This window comes from Tachyglossus aculeatus, chromosome X4, assembly GCF_015852505.1.
Source record: "Tachyglossus aculeatus isolate mTacAcu1 chromosome X4, mTacAcu1.pri, whole genome shotgun sequence".
Classification (NCBI taxonomy): domain Eukaryota; kingdom Metazoa; phylum Chordata; class Mammalia; order Monotremata; family Tachyglossidae; genus Tachyglossus; species Tachyglossus aculeatus.
In genome coordinates, this window is record NC_052098.1 from 20,744,659 (window position 1) to 20,767,712 (window position 23,054).

At 39.7% G+C, this 23,054-nt stretch overlaps 1 protein-coding gene across 42 annotated transcripts in view; it reads right to left on the minus strand.

Annotated features, from left to right (window-relative positions):
• The window catches only part of PTPRD (protein tyrosine phosphatase receptor type D), a 1,852,740-nt gene that overhangs the window by 38,824 nt on the left and 1,790,862 nt on the right, over positions 1-23,054 (minus strand). For all 42 annotated transcript variants that reach the window (XM_038769706.1, XM_038769707.1, XM_038769750.1 and 39 more), the window contains 3 exons: positions 16,077-16,252; positions 3,662-3,781; positions 2,838-2,992 (listed from right to left, as the gene is read on the minus strand). In XM_038769706.1, the coding sequence (XP_038625634.1) occupies positions 2,838-2,992; positions 3,662-3,781; positions 16,077-16,252 (451 nt within the window). The remainder of the gene's footprint in view (positions 1-2,837; positions 2,993-3,661; positions 3,782-16,076; positions 16,253-23,054) is intronic.

The following is a 23,054-nucleotide window of genomic DNA, read 5'->3' on the forward strand; positions in this document are numbered from 1 at the left end:
GTGTAGACATGGCCTGGAAAACAGCCAAACTATTTCCATTAACTCATCAGGATAAATCGGGATAATATTAGTTACTGATTCAAGCTAGTTTTTTGTACTTTTTTATTGATTCATATTATCACTTTCCTTAAGATATTATTCCTTCTGACAGTCAATTTACTGCACCTGCTGTAAGTGACCAACAAGCCTTTTTGCTCTCCCTCTTGTTCTATAAATACCTGGTTTTAGTTTGGTTTGGGATTTGGTTTTGCAGAAGTCAAAGGACAGAGTCAGTGGGAGTCAGAGGACATGAGTTCTAATCCCGTCTCACCAGTTACCTGCTGTGTGACATTGGGCAAGTCACTTCTCTGTGCCTCAGTTACCTCACCTGAAAAATGGGGAGTCACTACCTCTTCTCGCACCTTCTTAGACTGTGATACCCATGTGAGCCTGTTTTTTTTTTTTTTGTTTTATGTACCCCAGCACTTAGTAACTGCTTAACAAATATTTTTTATCATCATCAGCATTTTCATGTTGCCAGCAGCTCCCAAAACTAAATCCATCAGAGAAGTGATTGCCACAGAAAAATTGCTCAGATACAGTTAATGTAATTCTAAAATAATCCTACAGGTATGGGTCTGGAGTGGGGAGGGTTCAGGATAAATCATCTGGAAATCATGCCCATATGAAAAAACATCTAAAAAATAGGTTCATCACAAAACCATGCATATAGTTGGGTCTGCTAAAATGTAAGCTCTTTCACTAGACTAAGAACCTTGAGGAAGAGAGACCGTGTTTAACTACTATATCGTTCTCTCCCAAGCGCTTAATACAATGCTCTGTATTCAGTAAGAACTCAATAAATATCACTGATAGGTTGTCTGGTTTAAAACATCTCTGGCCATCCTAAACTTGAACCATTAGAATTGCTCCAGAATTCCCAGGGCTCCTTTGGATTGGGGGTGATCAAGAAATAGGCTGCTTTGCCAGGATCTTCCACAAACTGGGGTTATTCCTTTGAACTTGTCCAGAACTGGAGAATAGAGGATGTGGGAACTTTCTTACGAGACACCATTCAGACTGGCATGCTAAGGCTACATCAGGAGAGCAATGGCTAGAGAAGAAGAAAGAAGACGCTAATCTCCTCCAGGATGGACAAGTCTGCTAAATTGTGGCAGACTTAGCCTATATATATTATATTCTTTTCAAGTGCATCTACTCTTTCTTCCGGTCAGTCTTGCTTTATCATCAATCGTATTTATTGAGCGCTTACTATGTGCAGAGCACTGTACTAAGCGCTTGGGAAGTACAAATTGGCAACATATAGAGACAGTCCCTACCCAACAGTGGGCTCACAGTCTAAAACTGTGAGCTTTATCTGCTTTCATATGTCTGGATAGTCCAATTCTACAGCACCTAAAGTATTAATGGGTGCTAAGCATAGCACTTTGGTCTGTAAGAATATAATTGTTATTATCACCCTCTAGCTAGGCATCTGGAGTAGTCAAGACTGCTTATTATTATAGCATTAAAACAAGATGAATTGGCACTTGAATTACTTACACAGTATAAAGAAAACATATTCCTGCAAATATAAACTTTCTAATCCAGCTTCTTTTTTAACAGAGAACTCCAGGATCCTTTTCTTGTTTCCCCATATCTCTACACATTATTTTTAACAATAATAATTCTAGACTGTGAGCCCACTGCTGGGTAGGGACCGTCTCTATATGTTGCCAACTTGTACTTCCCAAGCACTTAGTACAGTGCTCTGCACACAGTAAGTGCTCAATAAATACGATTGAATGAATGAATAATAATTATTATGGTACTTGTTAAGCACTATGTGCCAAGCACTGTTCTAAGCGCTGGGGTAGATACAAGATAAGCAGGTTGTCCCACGTGGGGTTCACAATCTTAATCCTCATTTTACTGATGAGGTAACTGAAGCCCAGAGAAGTTAAATAATGATAATGATGGCATTTATTAAGCGCTTACTATGTGCAAAGCACTGTTCTAAGTGCTGGGGAGGTTACAAGGTGATCAAGTTGTCCCACGGGGGGCTCACAGTCTTCATCCCTATTTTACAGATGAGGTAACTGAGGCGCAGAGAAGTTAAGTGACTTGCCCAAAGTCACGCAGCTGACAATTGGCGGAGCGGGGATTTGAACCCATGACTTCTGACTCCAGAGCCCGTGCTCTTTCCAATGAGCTACACTGCTACTTCTTTAATGCAAAACACTCAGAAATGACTATTAAAGCTAAGGGTAGGTATAGGCCTCATATACTGAAGTCAATAGTGGCTGCTCTCATAGCATACACAATGCTATGTGTATGTTGTTTGGAAGGCATCCGTCTATGCCAAAGTACCAAGAAGGTGAACAAGGGATTAAAAAAAAAAAGCAGTATTTGCAAAACTCATTCCTTTTAAAAGACTCTCCCATCAATTAGGAAAAGTTAAATGACTTGCCCAAAGTCACACAGCAGATAAGTGGCGGAGCCGGGATTAGAACCCACAACCTCTGACTCCCAAGCCCGGGCTCTTTCCACTAAGCCACACTGCCTTCTTTAATGTAAAACACTCAGAAATGACTATTAAAGCTAAGGATAGGTGTGGGCCTCATATACTGAAGTCAATAGCGGCTGCTCTCATAGCATACACAGTGTTGTTCGGAAGGCATCCGTCCATGCCAAAGTACCGAGAAGGTGAACAAGGGATTAAAAAAAAAAAGCAGTATTTGCAAAACTCATTCCTTTTCCAAAACTCTCCCATCAATTAGGAAAAGTTTAGATCTTTTTCTATTAGCAACGTTCTTATGGCTTCACGTGCTACGCATGGAAACCAGGTTGGTGTTTACCTGCAATGCACAACCATAGGTCCCGCATCGGGAGGGTTACAGGTCTTGACTCGTCGTAGGAAAGCCAGAAAAGGTGTTGGGTGTTCTGGTACGCCATGGTCAGGCCAGGCAGTGAATTGGAACTGCCTTACTTCTCTTTTCTCGCTTGAACCATTCTGTCCAATGAAAATTTATGTTGAAACAATTCACTTCCCAATTTTTGCCTATTCATTCATTCAATCGCATTTATTGAGCGCTTACTGTGTGCAGAGCACTGTGCTAAGCGCGATCTCTCTATCCCAATTGCTTCAGTTGCCCGTATATTTCAGTAAACAAGTTATTCACCAGAAATATCCCTACAGCATCTAGCTTGAACTTGAGTTATCTAGAAATGTATCACCCAGATCACAAAAGTGTTGGCAGAGATACCTGGAGTCCTAACTGCTAATGATAACACCTTAAAGCATGTGCATCCTTGCAAGAATACCATTCTCCAGGTAGATGTCAATGATAAACATTTCTCTATAAAAATAAAATTCCTGGAAAAAAGGAATGGCATTTTTCCAGCTTAAATACCTGGTTACATTTCATATGGGAAAATGGCACGGAATGCTAACCCTTCAGCTAATTCCAAATTCAACTAAATCTTTGTTCAGCATGAGAGGTCGGTATTTACTGATAAACCTCCAGACTAGAAGAAAAATTGCCCAGCGATAACAGAAGAATTATTTCATTCTTCCCTGTTGCCAGTGGGATCTAGATTTCGGTAAAGCCTTAAGAGATTTGATTTCTCCAAAGCATCTTTCTTCGAACAGCCCAAAACGGGGAAGAAAAAGAAAGCGTACCTTATAAAGTGCAAATGTTCGAACACAGTATGTTGCCAGTTCCACAGTATCTAGTAGAGTCACTTGGATCAACCCATAGGTCTCAGTTCCTCTGCTGGGCCAATACTGGTCACACTTCACCTGCAAGAAACATGTTCCGCATTCACTTCAGATATCCATCACTTCTTTTAACCTTTCCAGAGGCAGAATCTGATCAAGTTAAACAAGGCAACCTATTTTTTATTGGAATTTCTGTTTGAAAATCTTTCCTGCTTTTCCTGTTCTTTCTGGCACGCTTCTTGATTTCCAATCTATGAGGATCATTGTTCCGATGCCAATATAAACTGTACTTTAATATTGTTCGGGCTTCTAAGCAATGAGAGCTTTAGTTCCACTGGAGGAAAATAACTTGCAGTTGCTAAGTAAAATAAACAGACTAGTAGTCAAAGGTTTGAACCATTTTAAAGGAAAATATAATACTCCCAGTTCAGTGTTATGAAATGTGACTGGAACTTACACTCGCATGCATTGAAAATGCACAGCTGGAGAGATAGCATGTTCATCCCTCAAATTGGAAGTGACCCAAGTCATCTCATCTAGGGCAGTCACAATTTCCAAGAATTGCTTATTTAGTAGAATGAGGAAATAATTTGTTAATCCACCAAATGATACAGCATTATGAACAGGCCTAGGTCCATCTCTGCTGGAACCACGCTATCTGTTCATGTTCAAATATTTTAACATTTAAATCTTCAATGATGGGGCAAAAAGAAGTCCAAAACCAATTCTGGGAGGTGGTTTCTTGAGACATTTGCTGTATTAGTCTGAACACAACCTTGCTGAAGACATTCAAGTCCTCTTAATATACAACGAAGGGATGTCCCTCTCATTTGGAGCCAGCCACAACACCCGGCATGGTTTGAGTGTTTTCTGTTCATCACTACGAAATAAAACGCATCATCTTTTCAATAAGGTTATGCATTGGCATGAATTTGCTTCTTCCATCTCTGATCTAAGACAATGGGAAGAGGTACATTTCTCTAGCTGCAGAAAGGAAATCTGTGATAATATCAGGTAGAAACATTCATTTCTACTTAAAAAAGATGTAATTGGTGAAGGCACGCAAAAATTATGGAATCATTCAACCTGACACTTCGAATAATATTGTTATAACCAATAAAATGAGTTGGAAAATATGTATTTTACTGTATACGATGTGAACACAAACACTCGTGCTTAGTGTCAGATTGTCTGCCACTTAAGGATCTCAAAGCAATTTCCTAGCACTAACTAGGTTTGCTAACAACATTCTCTATCCACTGTTCAAGATGTGAAACCTGAAGCTCAAACATTTTAATACAAAATTGCCCAAGCCAGTAGAAGGGCCAGAAAGTGAATTCTCAAGTTCTGACTTCTACGCTTCAACAGTAACCACTAGACCACATATTCCTAGCTGGCTATTAGTAGGATTGGGAATGCACTGTGGCTCAGAAGGTAGCCAACATTATTTAACCATGATTTTCCCTTTATAGATGCATTCCAGATGTCCAGAATATTTATATTATTCCTTCATTTACAAAATGAAGGAATATGCTGGCCAAAAAGAAGAACAGTAAATGTTGCTTCCAACTGAAGATCAGTATTGATGTAGAAAGACCAGGGCTGAGAAGATTCTCTTCTATTCTATTCAACTCAATTAATTATTTATTCCTGATTCCAAATCACTCCCTGCATGCTCTCTGCTTGTCAATGCCATTCCATCCAACTTTTACCAGACACATTTATTGAAGCCTGCCACCGAAAGAAGCTCAATATGCACTGATGTTTAATTAAGTCTCTATCCCTCAAAAAGGGAAGCAACTTCTTGAAAATATCTAAGGAGCTGCTTTTGAAATTATTTTAAAGATGGTTAAATTCATATTATACTGCTCACTCTGATGCCTTCAGAAATGGGTAATGTAATAATTGGGAGAGATCTGACTGGATTTTTTGGCGAGTCTGGGAGGGAATAAGTTCAAGTAAAGAAAGAAGCATAACACGGAACAGCAATTGCAAATGCTTTCTTTTAATTAGTTGATGAAAATGAATGGCTTCCTTTTTTCCCCCTCTTCTTATAACTTTTACTTCTCCAAACCTTCCTTCGAGGTAATGTTTATCAGGCCTAGGACTTGAAGCTGGCTGTTGTTGAATATAGAAATACAAGCAGTGCCTAGTAATATCTACAGGAATTTGAAAGTGGAAGCGTCTGAAAACAAACATTGACTTTAATCTTTCATTCGTTTTGAGTGAAAAGTAGCTGGATTTGAATTCAGACTTCTGGATGGTCAGGTGGACTGTCATTTGGTATCACTGCATTAAATAAGAAAGCTTTTCCTTTCATCTCCTTAGAGACTTGTTTCATACTTAATCTTAACTGACCACAAATCCTCCATTTGCATTTCCAGGAGTATGGAAATTTTCAGCCTGTTTTCTACCGGGAAGGAACAATGTTAACTTTTGTTGGGGTTTTCACTCCAGAAAAGGGCTCAGTACCAACAGTGCACTGCTGACATTGTTGCTAAACAATATTATTAAAGAAAATAACTATTATGACCACAAAAACACCATCTTATTTTTTTTTCCTGTTGAGCAATTGAATGTTTTCCGTGTGCTTTCACATAAATTATAACGTTTTTATCCTGACAAATTCCCTGGAAGGTAGGAAAAACAGGTATCATTATTTCCTGAGGCACGGAGAAATTAAGTGACTTGTCCAAGAGCAGGCCAATGGCAGAGGTGGGGATAGACACCAGATCTCTTGACTGGGCATCCCCGTGCTGATTTTCTGTTCCTTTATTGCATTTTTGGTTACCTAACCTCAAGAAGTTTGCTTAGAAAATTTAGTAGAGAGCATGTTGGGAGAAATAATTCTAACCACATAATTATTCACTTCTCTTTTTTAGTGGGGTCAAGGGAGGAAATGCAGGTACCGTTTCCTACAATATCAAGAAACTTTAAACGTTGCACTATCACAGTAGGGCTTTCATTTACTTAAAGTGTCCTCGCATAGTCTAGGAAACCTATCTGGAATAGCTGGGTTTACCCAAATCCATGTACATTATGAATATATAAATGGTAAACAATGATCTTAAGGATAGAAAACATGGCCCTTGCAGAGATAGTGAAAGATTCAGAATTGTTCAGAGAGGAGGTGAGAAGATATAAGGAGAAGAGGTGAGGAAGTTTGACTAAGGAGTAACTGATATACGCCTCCAATATGGTGCTCAGTGTTGTATAAATGGAGAATAAATAACCACTGCTTGTCAACCATCACCGAAGAGAGAAGAAGGAGTATTGCAGCAAATATTGATGGTGAATGCTAGGATCCTTCTCTCTGATCTCCCATCCTCATGTCTCTCCCTCAATCAATCAATCAATCAATCGTATTTATTGAGCACTTACTATGTGCAGAGCACTGTACTAAGCACTTGGGAAGTACAAATTGGCAACACATAGAGACAGTCCCTACCCAACAGTGGGCTCACAGTCTAAAAGGGGTAGACAGAGAACAGAACCAAACATACCAACAAAATAAAATAAATAGGATAGAAATGTACAAGTAAAATAAATAAATAAATAAATAGAGTAATAAATATCTCCCTCCCCACTTCAATCCATACTTCATGCTGCTGCTTGGATTGTCTTTGTCCAGAAACGCTCTGGGCATGTTACTCCCCTCCTCAAAAATCTCCAGTGGCTACCAATCAATCTGCGCATCAGGCAGAAACTCCTCACCCTGGGCTTCAAGGCTCTCCATCACCTCGCCCCCTCCTACCTCACCTCCCTTCTCTCCTTCTACAGCCCAGCCCGCACCCTCCACTCCTCTGCCGCTAATCTCCTCACCGTGCCTCGTTCTCGCCTGTCCCGCCATCGACCCCCGGCCCACGTCCTCCCCCGGGCCTGGAATGCCCTCGCTCTGCCCATCCGCCAAGCTAGCTCTCTTCCTCCCTTCAAGACCCTGCTGAGAGCTCACCTCCTCCAGGAGGCCTTCCCAGACTGAGCCCCTTCCTTCCTCTCCCCCTCGTCTCCCTCTCCATCCCCCTCATCTTACCTCCTTCCCTTCCCCACAGCACCTGTATATATGTATATATGTTTGTACATATTAATTACTCTATTTATTTATTTATTTTACTTGTACATATCTATTCTATTTATTTTATTTTGTTAGTATGTTTGGTTTTGTTCTGTCTCCCCCTTTTAGACTGTGAGCCCACTGTTGGGTAGGGACTGTCTCTATATGTTGCCAATTTGTACTTCCCAAGTGCTTAGTACAGTGCTCTGCACACAGTAAGTGCTCAATAAATATGATTGATTGATTGATTGACTTGTCAGGAAACAAAGACTGAGATGTAGACTGTAAATTCTGTACGGGCAGGTCTCAGATCTACCAACCCTGATGTACTGTACTATCCCAAGCACTTAGTATAGTACTCTGCACATAGTAAGTGTTCAATAAATACTGTTGATTGAATGATTGTACGCACAGTATTAATTTCACCTGCTACAATATCAAGAAACTTTAAACGTTGCACTATTCATTCAATCGTATTTATTGAGCGCTTACTGTGTGCAGAGCACTATACTAAGTAGGGCTTTCATTCATTTAAGTGCCCTTGCATAGTCTGGGAAACCCATCTGGAATAGCTGGGTTTACCCAAATCCATGTACATTATGAATATATAAATGGTAAACAATGATCTTAAGAATAGAAAACATGGCCCTTGCAGAGATAGTGAAAGATTCAGAATTGCTCAGAGAGGAGGTGAGAAGATATAAGGAGAAGAGGTGAGGAAGTTTGACTAAGGAGTAACTGATATAAGCCTCCAATATGGTGTTCAGTGTTGTATAAATGGAGAATAAATAATCACTGCTTGTCAACCATCACTAAAGAGAGGAGTATTGCAGCAAATATTGATGGTGAGTGATAGGATTTTTTTAAAAAAAACAGTCAGGATACTTAAAACCATGAACTGTCTACCTCTTTCAAAAACTGGAAGTTGCAAATACAGAATTATAAATGCCAGTGAAGGACAGGGAAATTGATATCACTCAAATCCTCAGGTTTTCCAGAAATCTTATATTAGTCCAGAATTCAGTTTCCTTTCCCATGATTTTTACCAGAATTACTAAGCAGCATCAAAACAGACTGGTTGCAATTTCAATTACTTCCATTTCTTCAACAAATCCTGTCTGGGGATTGTTAGGGACCACTGAAGTGGACAAAAGGCAGGTATCAAAGGGGAAAGAACGATCAAAGGAGCTAAATTCCAACAAACTAGATATCATTCCCTGACTGAGAGTTGACTGCAATTTGGGGACAATCTGAAGACTGGCTACCTTAACTGAATTCTTCTGCTTCTACGGGGAGTTTAGGCCAAATGACCTGGAGAGCCCTCACATCCCTACTTTATGTGATTCTATGAATAATGATGGTGGAAGAAAAATTCAAGACCTAAAGCTTCTCCAGAGTAATCACAGTTCTCTTAAACAAATGCCATCATTATTATTAACGCTTACTATGTGCAAAGCACTGTTCTAAGCGCTGGGATAGATACAAGGCAATCAGGTTGTCCCATGTGGGGCTCACAGTCTTAATACTCATTTTATAGATGAGGTAACTGAGGCCCAGAGAAGTTAAGTGACTTGCCCAAAGTCACACAGCTGATAAGAGAAGCAGTGTGGCTCAGTGGAAAAGAGCCCGGGCTTTGGAGTCGGAGGTCGTGGGTTCAAATCTCGGCTCCGCCAGTTTTCAGCTGTGTGACTTTGGGCAAGTCACTTGACTTCTTGGTGCCTCAGTTCCCTCATCTGGAAAATGGGGATTAAGACTGTGAGCCTCACCTGGGACAACTTGATCACCTTGTTACCTCCCCAGCACTTAGAACAGTGCTTTGCACATAGTAAGCACTTAATAAATGCCATTATTATTATTATTATTAAGTGGCAGACTCAGGATTAGAACCCACAAACTCTGACTTCCAAACCATGATCTTGCCACTAAGCCAGGCTGCTTCTCAATGACCTTTGAGTCAGATGTTGCTTTGCTTGCATTATAAAAGAAAAAAAAATAGTGAAAGAGTTGTGAGGAAAGACATTTAACACCCTGCAAAGAACCTGTGTCATTATTTTAATCCGTCAATTACTGTGTGCACGGCACTTTACTAAGCAACTAAGCACTTGTCACAACTTCTTTGAACCTCACTTTCGTCATTTATGAAATGGGGACTCAGTATCTTGTTATACCTCTTACATATCAATCACTTGAATACATTGCCTACTGCGTGCAGAGTACTGTACTAAGCACTTGGGAGAGTACAATATAACAGAGTTGGTAGACATATTCCTTGCCCACAATGAGCTCACATTGTGAGCCCCATGTTGGAAAGGGACTGAATTTGAGCTGATTATGTACCCTAGAGCGTAGTACAATGTTGGGCTTAACAAATCATTCATTATTATGATTATTATTAACAAGAAAAGCTGAATGCTTTACTTGCCAGCTGAAACTGTACACTTTTAAGGCTGCAGGTAAAAGCCTTACTCTTTTTGTTACCAGTGTGCTATTTCTATGAAGAATCATCCACATTTCAAAAATATTTCATTTTTTTCTGCCAGACGGTAAGCTCCTTTGGGGCATGGAATGTGTCTACCAACTCTGTTATATTTACTCTCCCAAACAGTACTCTGCTTACAGCAACTGCTTAATAGAGAAGCAGCACAGCCTCATGTAAAGAGCCCAGTGTAAGGGTTCTAATCCAGGCTCCCTCACTTGTCTGCTGTGTAACCTTGAGCCAATCACTTAACTTCTCTATGCCTCAGTTTTCTCATCTGCAAAATGGGGATCCCACTCCCTACTACTTAGATCGTGTGCTCCATGTGGGAAAGGGACTGTGTCTGACCTGCTTATCTTGTATCAACCCCAGTGCTTAGTATATGCTTGGCACATACTAAGCACTTAACAAGTATCATTAAAATGAATAAATGCCATTGATTGATTGAGTGAACGAGAGAGATGAAACGAGGATAAGCTATTGTTACAGGCAGATGAATTTGGGAGGATAGCGGTGATGTCTACAGTGATGGTAAAGACAAGGTGGGGATGGGTTTGGGGGGAAAAATGAGGAATTCTGCTTTGAATCAATATAGTAGCAGTTTGGATGGAGAGGAAAGGGCTGATTTTATTGACGTTGTGAAGGTAGAACTGACAGGGTTTCTTGACAGATTGAATACATGCACTGAGTGACAGAGATGAGTTGAGAAGAATGCCAATGTTACTGGCTTGTGAGACAGTGATAGGAAAGCCAAGGGGAAAACAGGGTTTGGGTGGGAAGATGAGTTCTCTTTTGGACATGTTTAGCTTGAGGTGTCGGCTGGACTTCCAAGTAGAGATGTCCTGAAGACAGGAGGAAATGAGAGACTGCACAGAAGGAGGTTTGCAAGAAATGAGTAGGTGGAATAAGATGCAGAAAACTGTGCTGAGTATGCAAGGGTTTTAGTTTTTATCTTTTTTACATACAGGATCTATTTATGACCAATGTGACCACCACACAACGCTGACATTTTGCTGTAGTACCAATCTTGTCTTGTCTTACGATGTTAAGTCGTCTCCGACCCATAGCAACAACATGGACACATCTCTCCCAGAACACCCCACCTCCATCTGCAATCGATCTGGTAGAGCATCCACAGAGTTTCCTTGGTAAAAATATGGAAGTGGTTTACCATTGCCTCCTTCCACGCAGTAAACCTGAGTCTACACCCTCGACTCTCTCCCTTCATTCATTCATTCAGTCGTATTTATTGAGCGCTTACTGTGTGCAGAGCACTGTACTGAGCGCTTGGGAAATACAAGTTGGCAACAAGTTGATTCTCTTGCCGCTGCTGCCCAGCATGGGTGAGTTTTGACTTGTAGCAGATGGCCTTCCACTGGCTAGCCACTGCCCAAGCTAGGAATGGAATGGATAGGCCTCTACTTGACTCTCCCTCCCATAGTAGAGACTACCAGAGTCCTGGAAACTTTCCAGATGTGACCTTGAGAGAGGAGTACCAGACTACAAGGAGATAATTCTCAGAGTAGCTGTCTCAGCTGCCAACCAAAACATTTAAAAAGTAACTTCCAAGACTCATATCAACAGAATATATAATCCTTATACTGGAAAAGTATAATCCGAGATTTTAAGACAATTATCTAATTACATCCATGCATGTGAAAAACAAATTAGTACGCATCCTCTCAGTTTTAGTTTGGGGACACCAAAAACTAGATTAAAGGACTCTCCTACTATAACACTACCATAGCAGTCTAAAAACAAAGCCAAATCCAGAATTCCTAACATCCCTTCTCATTCTCTCTTGACTAATAAAATACCCCCAAACCTCTGATAGATTGTGCTAATAAATTCCCATTTCTGTGCCTCATAAACTTTAATCTTACTAAACTGCTGAGGCACAGAAATAGTGCTTGGCTCTATTACACCCCAAATTTTTATAAAACTAAATTTGATGTCACACTCTCTCTAAGGTAACTTGCAAGGTTGTCTATGAAGCACAACCAATTCTGAATAATCTCTGGTAAAGGGGGACTGGATAGCCAAAAAAACCCCAAAACTGGAGTCTAGAGATAATGAAAAATAAAACTGGAGCCATTAGTTTCAACCTCCTCTTCCACTAACCTACTAACCAATAGCAAAGTTGCCTAAATTTGAGTTGGCCACAAGCAGTGAAATGCACAGCAAATGCAAAGAGATGGAGAATGATTCACAAACTACATACGTACTCAGTCCCTGAAAAATTACAGAGCCCATTGCTGGATATGAATGCAGTTCAAAGACAGTATTCCAAATAGGAACTGAACTCTTAACACTCAACTGCCCCCAGTTGTGGAAACATATTTTATTATTGTACAGGGCTTTCATTATTTTCAAAATTATTTTTTCTCTCAAATGCCTGCCCAGACTAATCGATATGGTGATTGGAATGTGATGCAACATGGAAACAATTAGAGACCACATTCTAGGGCATGGAATCCCTACAGAATCAATGAATTGAAAGGAAATTGTGGGATTTGGCAATGGAAATGGAAATTATGAACCCCAGGAGTATCTCATATCACACAGTAGTTAATATTTAGGCTTTAAATTGATTTATGGGTTCTTGGACCACAATCATCAGTTACCGTCTGTAATCTCCAGTTTCCATCCCCAATTTTTTTTTTGTTGTAGTCAGATGAAACTCATGCATATAATATGAAATGCACATGTTTCTATCCAAGAATGATAGCATGAATTCCTTTTCACTATACGTGCACATGTGCTATCTGGAACTAGTTTTTTCAACAAGGTTTGTGATTAGGTCAAATGATATTAAGGCAGTGAGTTCAAAATCAAAATAAAGTGTGAACATTCTAAATGAACATGCTTCCCTGTAGGTGATCAAATAAATAACTCATTCATTGGACCATTTTAATTTGACAAAACTTGGATCTTGAATATAGTAACTTTTCCAAGATCGAATTATTCAAAAAGGTAATCTGTGCCAATGAACCAGTTATCTTTTTCTCTGTGGATGCTGCTTAAAGGCCACTTCATGGTAAAGGTTAAAAGACTTGTTCTACCCTGGAGCTTTCCACACAGAGCAGTGGGTGGCGAATGCAAGACAGTCACACAAGTGAAAATACAGAAATCAAAAAGGGACAAAGTCCAAGGCAGTGACTGTCTGGGTTTTTCAAATAAATAATATTAAAGAATATGAGCAAAACTCAGCAGAAAGAAAGCATGGAGTCACAGAAAGAAAGAAAATATGAAAATTCCATAATTTAGCACTCATTACTATTAGGGATATTTCATTTCAGGAAGGACCTCACACTGTACATCTTCAAGTAACAGGACTGCTGAACATAGTTGAAGTTTCTATTTCTACCTATTCCCAGCCTGAAGATGATGTTCCTACCTGCCCCAGTGATTCCATTCGTACACATATTTTGACACTGTTTTAAAGTAAAAGGCATAGAAAAGGCTAACTTGGAAGTGCTTCCTTGGCTGAAATGCAATCCAGCGCCTGATAAGTCAGAAATAATGAGCTGAATTTTTGTGTTGATACTTTTTGAGGTGGACTAACCATCACTATTAGCAGATGCAAGAGGATCAAAATCATTTCGACTTCAGAACTGAACACAAGTTTACTTTGCAGCCTAAAAATAAACTGGTTTCCTTAAGGATACTCTCTGGTCTACCATTACATTCGTGGCACATGCTGCTAGATTTTTACTAGGAGCAGTGCTTTCAGTATACGCTAATCTATGGAGTTAGCTGCAATTAGTGAAGAGATCAAACAGAATTTCATCTGGTTTCTTCAAAACAAGTCTCCCTATCTGTGAATAAAGGTAGTCTGCAGGGTTAAGATAAACTGTTAGAATTTAAGTAACAATACCTTCCGTAAAGGACTGTCCATTACTATCAGATGCTGTCATAGCAGCAGTACCATTTAGAACTCACTTTATTATTAGAATCAATTAGTTAAAGAAAATGGACAGCATTTCATTTGGTTATTTCAAAACAAGTTTCAGTGCATGGACTAACAGAGCTGTGAAATGTCAAGAGAAAATATGTGTTTAAGTACAAACACCTCCTGTAAAAAGCAGCAGGTATAGGTGGGCGTGTAATTTAATTTCCATTCCTCTACCTTATTAAACTTCTGTCCGAAATGTTTTGACTAATTAATATAATCTGGCCATTCCTCAGGAGGGGTGGGTGATTTGCATAAGAGGTGTTTGTATTATGGATATGCGTAGGCACCTTATGGCCCCTCTCAGGGTGGCACCTGGAGAGTTTCCAGTATCCTACCAGTCTTGATTAGGGGAGGGAGAGTCAGCAGAGGCATATCCATTCCATTCGTGGCTTGGGCAGTAACTAGTGAGTGGTAGGCAATCTGCTACAAGTCAAAACTCCCCTGTGCTGGGAGTCAAGGGGGGGCCTCAGGTTTACTGTGCTGAAGCAGGCAATGGCAAACCACTTCAGTATTTTTACCAAGAAAACTGTACGGATCCACTAGCGGAACGACTGCAGATGGAGGTGGGCTTTCCGGGAGAGATGCGTCCATGGCATCGCTACGGGTCGGAGTCGACACGACAGCGTAAGACAAGACAAGGCACCTCTTCAGATCTACCGACCCTTGGTAGAAAGGGTTGAATTATGACCCAACAAGGAGCCGTGTCCCCTATGATTGATAGCTGCTTGTTGTATGACTCAATCAGACACTGGCCTGGTGCCCACCTTGGAGAGAACTATCTACTAGAGACTCCACTCCCGAGTCTGCACCCCTGGAGGTGGCCTCCGCTTTCTGCTCCCACTGCCGGGAACAGCTCCGGAGGACGGGACTTGAGCCAACTATCAGACCTCCCTCTGCGTAGGGGATGCGGATCGGAGGGGAGCCCCCAGTGAATTTAATGTGGGGTGGGTAGAAGAACTGCGGGCAGGGAAGAGTATTTAAGACTGATGCTCTTCTCTCATTTTCAATTACTTAGGAATTAATTAACAGGACGCCACCTCCCTTTGGTTTATGTCTTTCGTATCTCTCCCAGAGCCTCATCTCGATACCACTTCTGGGGCAAGATGCAAGCTGGCACTTTGTGATCCAAATTTCTATCCTTTCATTCATTCATTCATTCAATCATATTTATTGAGCGCTTACTGTGTGCAAAGCACTGTACTAAGCGCTTGGGAAGTATAAGTTGGCAACATGTAGAGACGGTCCCTACCCAACAACGGGCTCACAGTCTTTCCTACCCTTTATCAATCGGTGAATTTATTGATCACTTCCTCTGTGCAGAGGGCTTTTACCAGGCAAATCCAAACCAGAGCAGTGAACAGCACAGTTTCCCCATTAAATATTCACAGGATAACTGAGCTACAATTTGGCCTGAAGACTTTGCATGGAGTCATGCACAGAACATTTTCTCATAGAGAGTTTTACATTTTTCATTTAAGGTCATTTTCCAGAGTGGAAAGCCAAAATCAGATAAAAAAAAATTCAAATGTCAGAGCACATGAAATGTTACTATTGGATCAAATCAATGACCAGTTGAAGCCTTCTGCAAAACCGGCTAGTTCATTCTAAAGATGAACTTTAAATAGAGAGTTCAGTTGACCGTTTTTTCAAAAACATCCCAATGGATATAACTAAGTTCTAGAAACCCCTGAATGATGTAGAAAGTAATTTTTCACGTACCTACCACCAATGTGTGAATAAACGTTACCTTTAGCACGCTTGTTGCTATCAATTGACATGTCAGGATTGTTTAAAAACTAAAAGTCAACAAAAGGTCAGATCTTGAATGAAATTTCATAATGTAGAATTAAGAACCTGACATAAGATTTCTAAAAGACAAAACTTTTGCTCTTACCCTAGATCTTTCTTCTAATTTTGTCATCATGACCACGGTTGCACCCCGCTGTTCCCACATCATTCTCCAGAAATCTCCAAATGTTTCAGGGAGAGAACCTTGTGTAGCTATGTAGGCGTTTTGTTTTCTATAACCATCAATGTAGTTGGCATTGACATAATCACTTCCCGGTATGCCTGCAAAACAACATTAAGCTTTTCAATTAATGATTGGCTCACAGATCACTTGTTCATATAACCAGATTATACTTCAAGTCACAATCTTCCCTTGTAATGAAGGTGTAGTTTTTCTGAATGGTGAAACAAATACTTCTAGCGAAAGTGCTATTAAGTCAACAATCTGCAAATGCGAATCTCAACTTTGTAGCCTACTAAAGCTGAGTGAAAAAATTCCTATTAAAAGGGGTTGGTAACATTATGCCTACAATTGCATGCAGCCTACATATCTTTACTCAAAAAAGACTTAAAGCCTTTTAGCAAAATGCTAGCCAGTTAATAAAACTGTGCAATGAAAGCGAAATAGCACAACTCTCACCAGATGGGCCACAACTGCTCTCACCAGCTTCAGTCTCCATTTCACTCTTTGCCTTCTTATTTTAGATACAAAATGCAATTTGCAAAAGGAAGAAAAGCAATCTCACAGCCCTGTCCCCTTCCCCCCTACCCCCAAAAATTAAAGGGAAAACATCATTGGATATTGAGCAATATGAGAATGGTACTGAATCCAGGTTGTTATTCTGATTACCACTGTATTTATTCACCCTGTTTCCTGATTACAATCGTACAGTGCTAATACTGACATTCTCAAGCAAAGTAATGAAAGTCAGATGTAAAATATTGAGCTCCGGGATGAACACGCGGCTAGAAAATGTCATAAACCAAAGCTGAAAAAGCTTTTCTTCAAGGAATGGAAACCAGCCATTGGCTGTGATTTTATTCAACAGCTACTGCTATTGTTAAAAAAAAAAAAAGGGTTGGAGTTTGGGCAGCTTTTACATTAAGGAAATTCTGTTACTCTTTGACATTATATAATAATAATAATGGCATTTATTAAGCACTTACTATGTGCAAAGCACTGTTCTAAGTGCTGACATTGAATAATTTGCTTATGAGATAGGTCCTGCTTATTTCAGGATGGATCACTAAGCCAAGATACAGATCTTAACCAACACACATAGTCCTTTTAATATATGCCAGTTTAAGTAACTCTTTGTAAGAGTTGGAATATATATCTTATCCAGGAATAAGTCTACCTGGTTCTCTTCCTTCTATTGCATCAGAAAAAGCTCATAATTCAACATTTCCATTTGGCGGTTAACAAAACTTTTGATGTGATTTGCAGGATTCTAATTCAAGGGCCTTGTTCAACTGTCAATACACTGGAAACTTTTTTCAAGAAATTTCAGAAGCAGAAATCCAGGTTAATGACTCAGAAAATACATCTCCTGGGCACTGAGCCATAAATCTTCCCTTATCAAGTGTAATAAATGTTTCTGTACAATGCATATGAGGAAATGAATGAAGTCAATGGGAGAAATCTATACCTAATGGACATTTTTGAAGGAAGGGAATCAGACAAATTCAACACTAGCATACATTTTCATCAATTATTATGCCATGGATTATCCTTGGTCACATCTGTTAAAGCCTGCACAATACAAATAAGGATTTTTCTCTGCCTGGTGAATTAGGCAATTACTTGAATGGCCACATTTCCGAGTGCACGGGCCCTCAAAATTAAGGATAAAGGTGATCAGACGGAAGGAACAAGTATTTCATCTCTGTATGCTTTAGAATCTCAGACTCTTCCCTATAAGGATAAAGACATTTCAGAACAATTTTGGTGACAGGGAATTCTACTTATAATATTCCTGATGCTTCAAATTTGAAAAAAAATGTTCATTCTCCTTTGGCTCTCTGTTGCTCCCTTTTTTAATGGGACAGCTTGTGGAATGAAAGCTACCCAGTGGCAAAACCACAAACTAATTCTGTTTTTTTCTGAGTGAGATAGCTGAAAGAAAACTACCATCCACTCACAGATATAGAAAATAATGAACCTGTGTTCTTCCAATGCTATATTTCTTAAATGAGATTTCTCTCACATGCCCAAACAGGTTAAAATTTATTTTATATGTGTGTATATATATGTATATAAATATATGTATGTATGTACATATTTATTACTCTATTTATTTATTTCACTTGTACATGTTTATTCTATTTATTTTATTTGGTTTATATGTTTTGTTTTGTTGTCTGTCTCCCCCTTCTAGACTGTGAGCCCGCTGTTGGGTAGGGACCGTCTCTATATGTTGCCAACTTGTACTTCCCAAGCACTTAGTACAGTGCTCTGCACACAGTAAGTGCTCAATAAATATGATTGAATGAATGAATGAATTTTAAGGAAGATATTTTTGTATTGTGATACATTCTAGTCCTATCTGAAGTAAAAAAATCCTTGTAGTCAGAACATTCTGGTACTCCTATATTTCCTTAGAACTACCTATTAGTAGTCACTCAAAAACTGCAGATTGATGCCACACAAAATCTCAAACAGGTGGCATAGTTATTTCACAATGCAAGACACCTACTGTCTGCATGCATTCTTGAAAGCCTTTCAATTGATATTTAAAGCCTCTAATGTGGTTTGTTTAAAGTAAATGTTCCCCTCATGTCCTAAAGGGCCTTGATTTTCTATTTGCTTCTCAAGAAGGTAAAGACTTGACATTCTAGGAATCCTTGATCAGAATGTTCTCCTAATTTAGGGGCCTAATAAATACCTAAAGGGGTATTATCTCAAAGTAGTTTTATTTTGGACACGGTGGGAAAATCTAGGCCTTAGAATGGAAATTCTATATTAACCCTACCTCTGTTGTTACACTTGGGAAGGCTACTGTGTAGAGCACAAAGTAACTTGTGACCTTTCTGTATTTCCACCTTTTTCCAGAGTACCAAAAAACAGAAGATAAGAAAGTGATTGGTAATATCATTTTGATGGTATTATTTCTGATTCCTTTTGATCAGGAACTAGCAGGTAAAGAGGAAGAAATTGGAAATAATAATCAATCCTGATTTACCATGGAGCGATTTTTCAAACGAATAATTATAATGCGCAAGATGAAGATGATCCTGAAGACTAAATTTTTTTTCTCTATGCATTTGCATGGATAGTGGCAATCCTCATAAGAAGCAGCGTGGCTCAGTGGAAAGAGCACGGGCTTTGGAGTCAGAGGTCATGGGTTCAAATCCCGGCTCCGCCAATTGTCAGCTGTGTGACTTTGAGAAAATCACTTAACTTCTCTGGGCCTCAGTTCCCTCATCTGTAAAATGGGGATTAAGACTGTGAGCCCCCCGTGGGACAACCTGATCACCTTGTGACCTCCCCAGCGCTTAGAACAGTGCTTTGCACATAGTAAGCACTTAATAAATACCATTATTATTATTGTGAGCAGTGGAGAGGATGATATTCTCTTGAAAGGAGGTGAGAGAGAGTACCGGGGAGATTCCTGGGTGGGAAAAGTCTCTGACTTTATGCCTTCTGGGACTCCATGTTAAGCGTATGGGAGATGACACATGATGAAGCCATCTACCATATGCTTTCGTTATACTGCACCAATTTGAGCGATTGTTCAGCTGACTAGCAAAAGGGATGGTACTTGAGTTTCTTACCAATCATTTTTTTTCTTTTTGTTTGTGGGGACTAGGGTTAGGTTAGGACATTGATTGAACTCCATTACTTTTAATTTTTACCAATCCAGTAAATTTAAATGATTTTTTTTCTGGCCATCTAAAAACCTGGAATCCATTAAACAGTCAAATAAAAATATCATTCCCTTTGTTACTATCATCAACTATACTCATAATGATAATGAGTCGATTCTTCCCTATTTTGAAAGCATGTAAACTCAAAAGAGTTGCTCAGGGCAGTGTGGTGGCACCTATAGACATGAGTCCCTACATTCTAGTTTACAATATCTTTGGCCCAAATAACCCACTTTAGCTGAACGATACTCTTCAAAAATGTGGAAAAAACCTGGATTAATATTACCATTCCCCACTACTAAGCCTGTCTCTGGTAAATAGCTTCAGAGGGCATAGAATTGTGCCTTCGGAGCCATGAAGGAAGAAGTCCTTCTGCTGACTTCTGATTCTTCTGCCTACAAAAGAAAATCCCTGGACAAGCAGCTGCTCTGATCCCTCCCAGTGAGGTTCTACTGCTTTGTTTTTATTTTAAAGAGATACACTGGCCTGATGGCAGAATTGCTACAAGTCCACACACCAGAACATACTCCTAAAGCATCTTATAATAATAATAATAATAATAATGGCATTTATTAAGCGCTTACTATATGCAAAGCACCGTTCTAAGCACTGGGGAGGTTACAAGGTAATCAGGTTGTCCCACTGGGGGCTCACAGTCTTCATTCCCATTTCCCAGATGAGGTAACTGAGGCACAGAGAAGTGAAGTGACTTGCCCAAGGTCACACAGCTGACAATTGGTGAAGCCGGGATTTGAACCCATGAGCTCTGACTCCAAAGCCCGGGCTCCTTTCACTGAGCCACGCTGCTTCCCCTGTGAACGAACATTTCACAGAAACTGTGCTGGTAACAGAGGCCAGACATTTTCATTTCTAAGTCCATAGAGTAGTGTCACTGTGAATTTTAAAGTAAATCTTGCAGTAAAAGCAGCAGTCACGCCAATCATTGCTGTATTTCTCTAGACTGTAAGGTCCCTCTAGACTTAAGGTCTACCAGTTCTGTTATACTGTTCTCTTCCAAGCACGTGGTACACAATAAGTGTACACAATAAGTGCTCAATAAATATAATCGATTGATTGATTGTTGACTGTTTACTATGTGAGGAGCACTGCACCAAGAAAGCACTGGGGTTGCTAATAAGGAGAGGAGATATTGACCACGTCCCACATGGGGCCCACAGACTAAGGGGGAGGGAGACCAGGCAGCTTTCCCCAGGAATTTTTCATCTACTGGGAGAGGCAGTAACTGAAATAAACTGCAGGTAGGGGAAGCACCAGAGTACAAGGATATGTATGCAAGAGCTGTGAGGATGGGATGAGTTCCAAAGACCTAAGAGGGTATGGATTCAAGTTCAGCAGTGATGCAGTAAGGAGGAAAATAGGGTCAGGGGAGGAGAGCATGGTCAGGGGAGGCTTCCTGGTTGAGATATGACTTTAGTAGGGTTTTGAAGATGGGGAGAGTCGTGGACTGCCGGACATGAATCTTCTCTATTATCTCTGAGTGCTTCTCCTCCATGACCAATAGCTCTGCAGCAGCCATTAAGCCACAGGTCATCAGGTTTTCACCTTCCCCTGGCATCAGCCCGTCCCCAGACCACCTTCCAATTTCTGTCATGCACTAAGCCATTGACACGGCATGACATGAGATTAGATGACATATTTGTTCCCTCTTTTCCCCAAAAGGAAAGCATAATACAAGGGGTGGGAGGGGAGAGGAAGCCATTCAATAATAGGGATTTTTAAAATGATGATAATTTAACCAGACAACATTTGTACACTGAATGTAATTGCAGACATTTGGGTTTTGTTTCAACTTCATTATTATATGATTAAACATTTGCTTGAAAAAGCAAATGCTGTAAAATATATTAAAGTGTGGTTAGAAATTTTAAAATGCTACAGGAGCTCCCTTTTTGATGCCCAATTGTGTTATGAATTTGAATTCTTTGTGTGTGACCAGAACGCATTAACTCCAAGTAATATCACAAATCTTGGCTATTTGCATAACTAAACAAAGGCTTCTGCATCTTCAATTTGTTTTTTGACACACAAACGTCAGTTTTTCACCAGGTAATACTTAACTTCTGTTTGAACTCACGGCAGGGAACCTAATGCACTTCACAAGTCATTCTAATTCTGGTTTTAATTCAATGAATCAGTGAAGTTTTAATATTTAAAAAATAAACCTGTTGTGCCACTCCCCGATAGGCACCTAGGGATTTTTTTTTTATAGTGTTTCTTGAACCATGGAAAACTATGGTGAGTTTAGATAGACAGATGTGAGCCCCGTATGGGAGAGAGACTGTGTCCAGTCAATTAACCTAGTACGTAACACAGTGCCTCCCCATAGGGCTTGAAAAATACCATAATTATGTTCTCTAATTTTAGATTTCATGAGGAAGAAATGCAGTCTACTTAACTCTACAGTGTTTATGACCACGGCCTCAACATACACTCACCAAGGAAAACACACTGTATAATTCCCAAAGGCTCCAGTGAATAAGGTGTCTTCTACACAGACAAGTTGAATTGTTCACCCAAAGCAGGAGGAAAATGGGAACACAGTCCATTCTGCTTTCATCTACACTAATGTATTATTTAGTGTCTTTGAAAGTAGTATACTTCGGGTGGCCGCTGTAATAGCACTGTAAGTGGTAAAAGCTGATCACCAACACCAAGTAATCAATCATATTTACATAGTAGTGTCATGGTGGCAGAATGAAGTCCTGAAACATTTGAACTGTTAGTGCTTAGAAGTATTTTACTCACAAGTTCAGCATGAATTTGGACGTAAAAGTTACATATTTGTGAGTTGAACTGTGTATTACTTTTACTGAATATAAAAGGGCCACTTATTTAAGGTACAACATACCTTTTTACAGTAGTGAAGCTCTCCTGTTTTCAGATTAGTTTGAAAATGTCTAAATTAGGGAATGATCATCACCTAATAGTTCCTAGTGCCTCTTTTTATGAAAAAGTTATCTTGTGTCTGGAAAACTCATTCCTATCCCTTCTTGAAATAATAACCATCCATTTTCGAGGCAGACAAAAGATATTATTATTTAACTTATGGAGTCAAGACAATGCACTGCCTGCTGCATAAAGCACATAAAAGATACCATTACACCATTAAGGTTCAAACGACTGGAAATTCTCATATATCTCCGGGGAGTAAGGTAGCACAAGTTTTATGTACAAAATTTAAAAACAATGAGGGAAA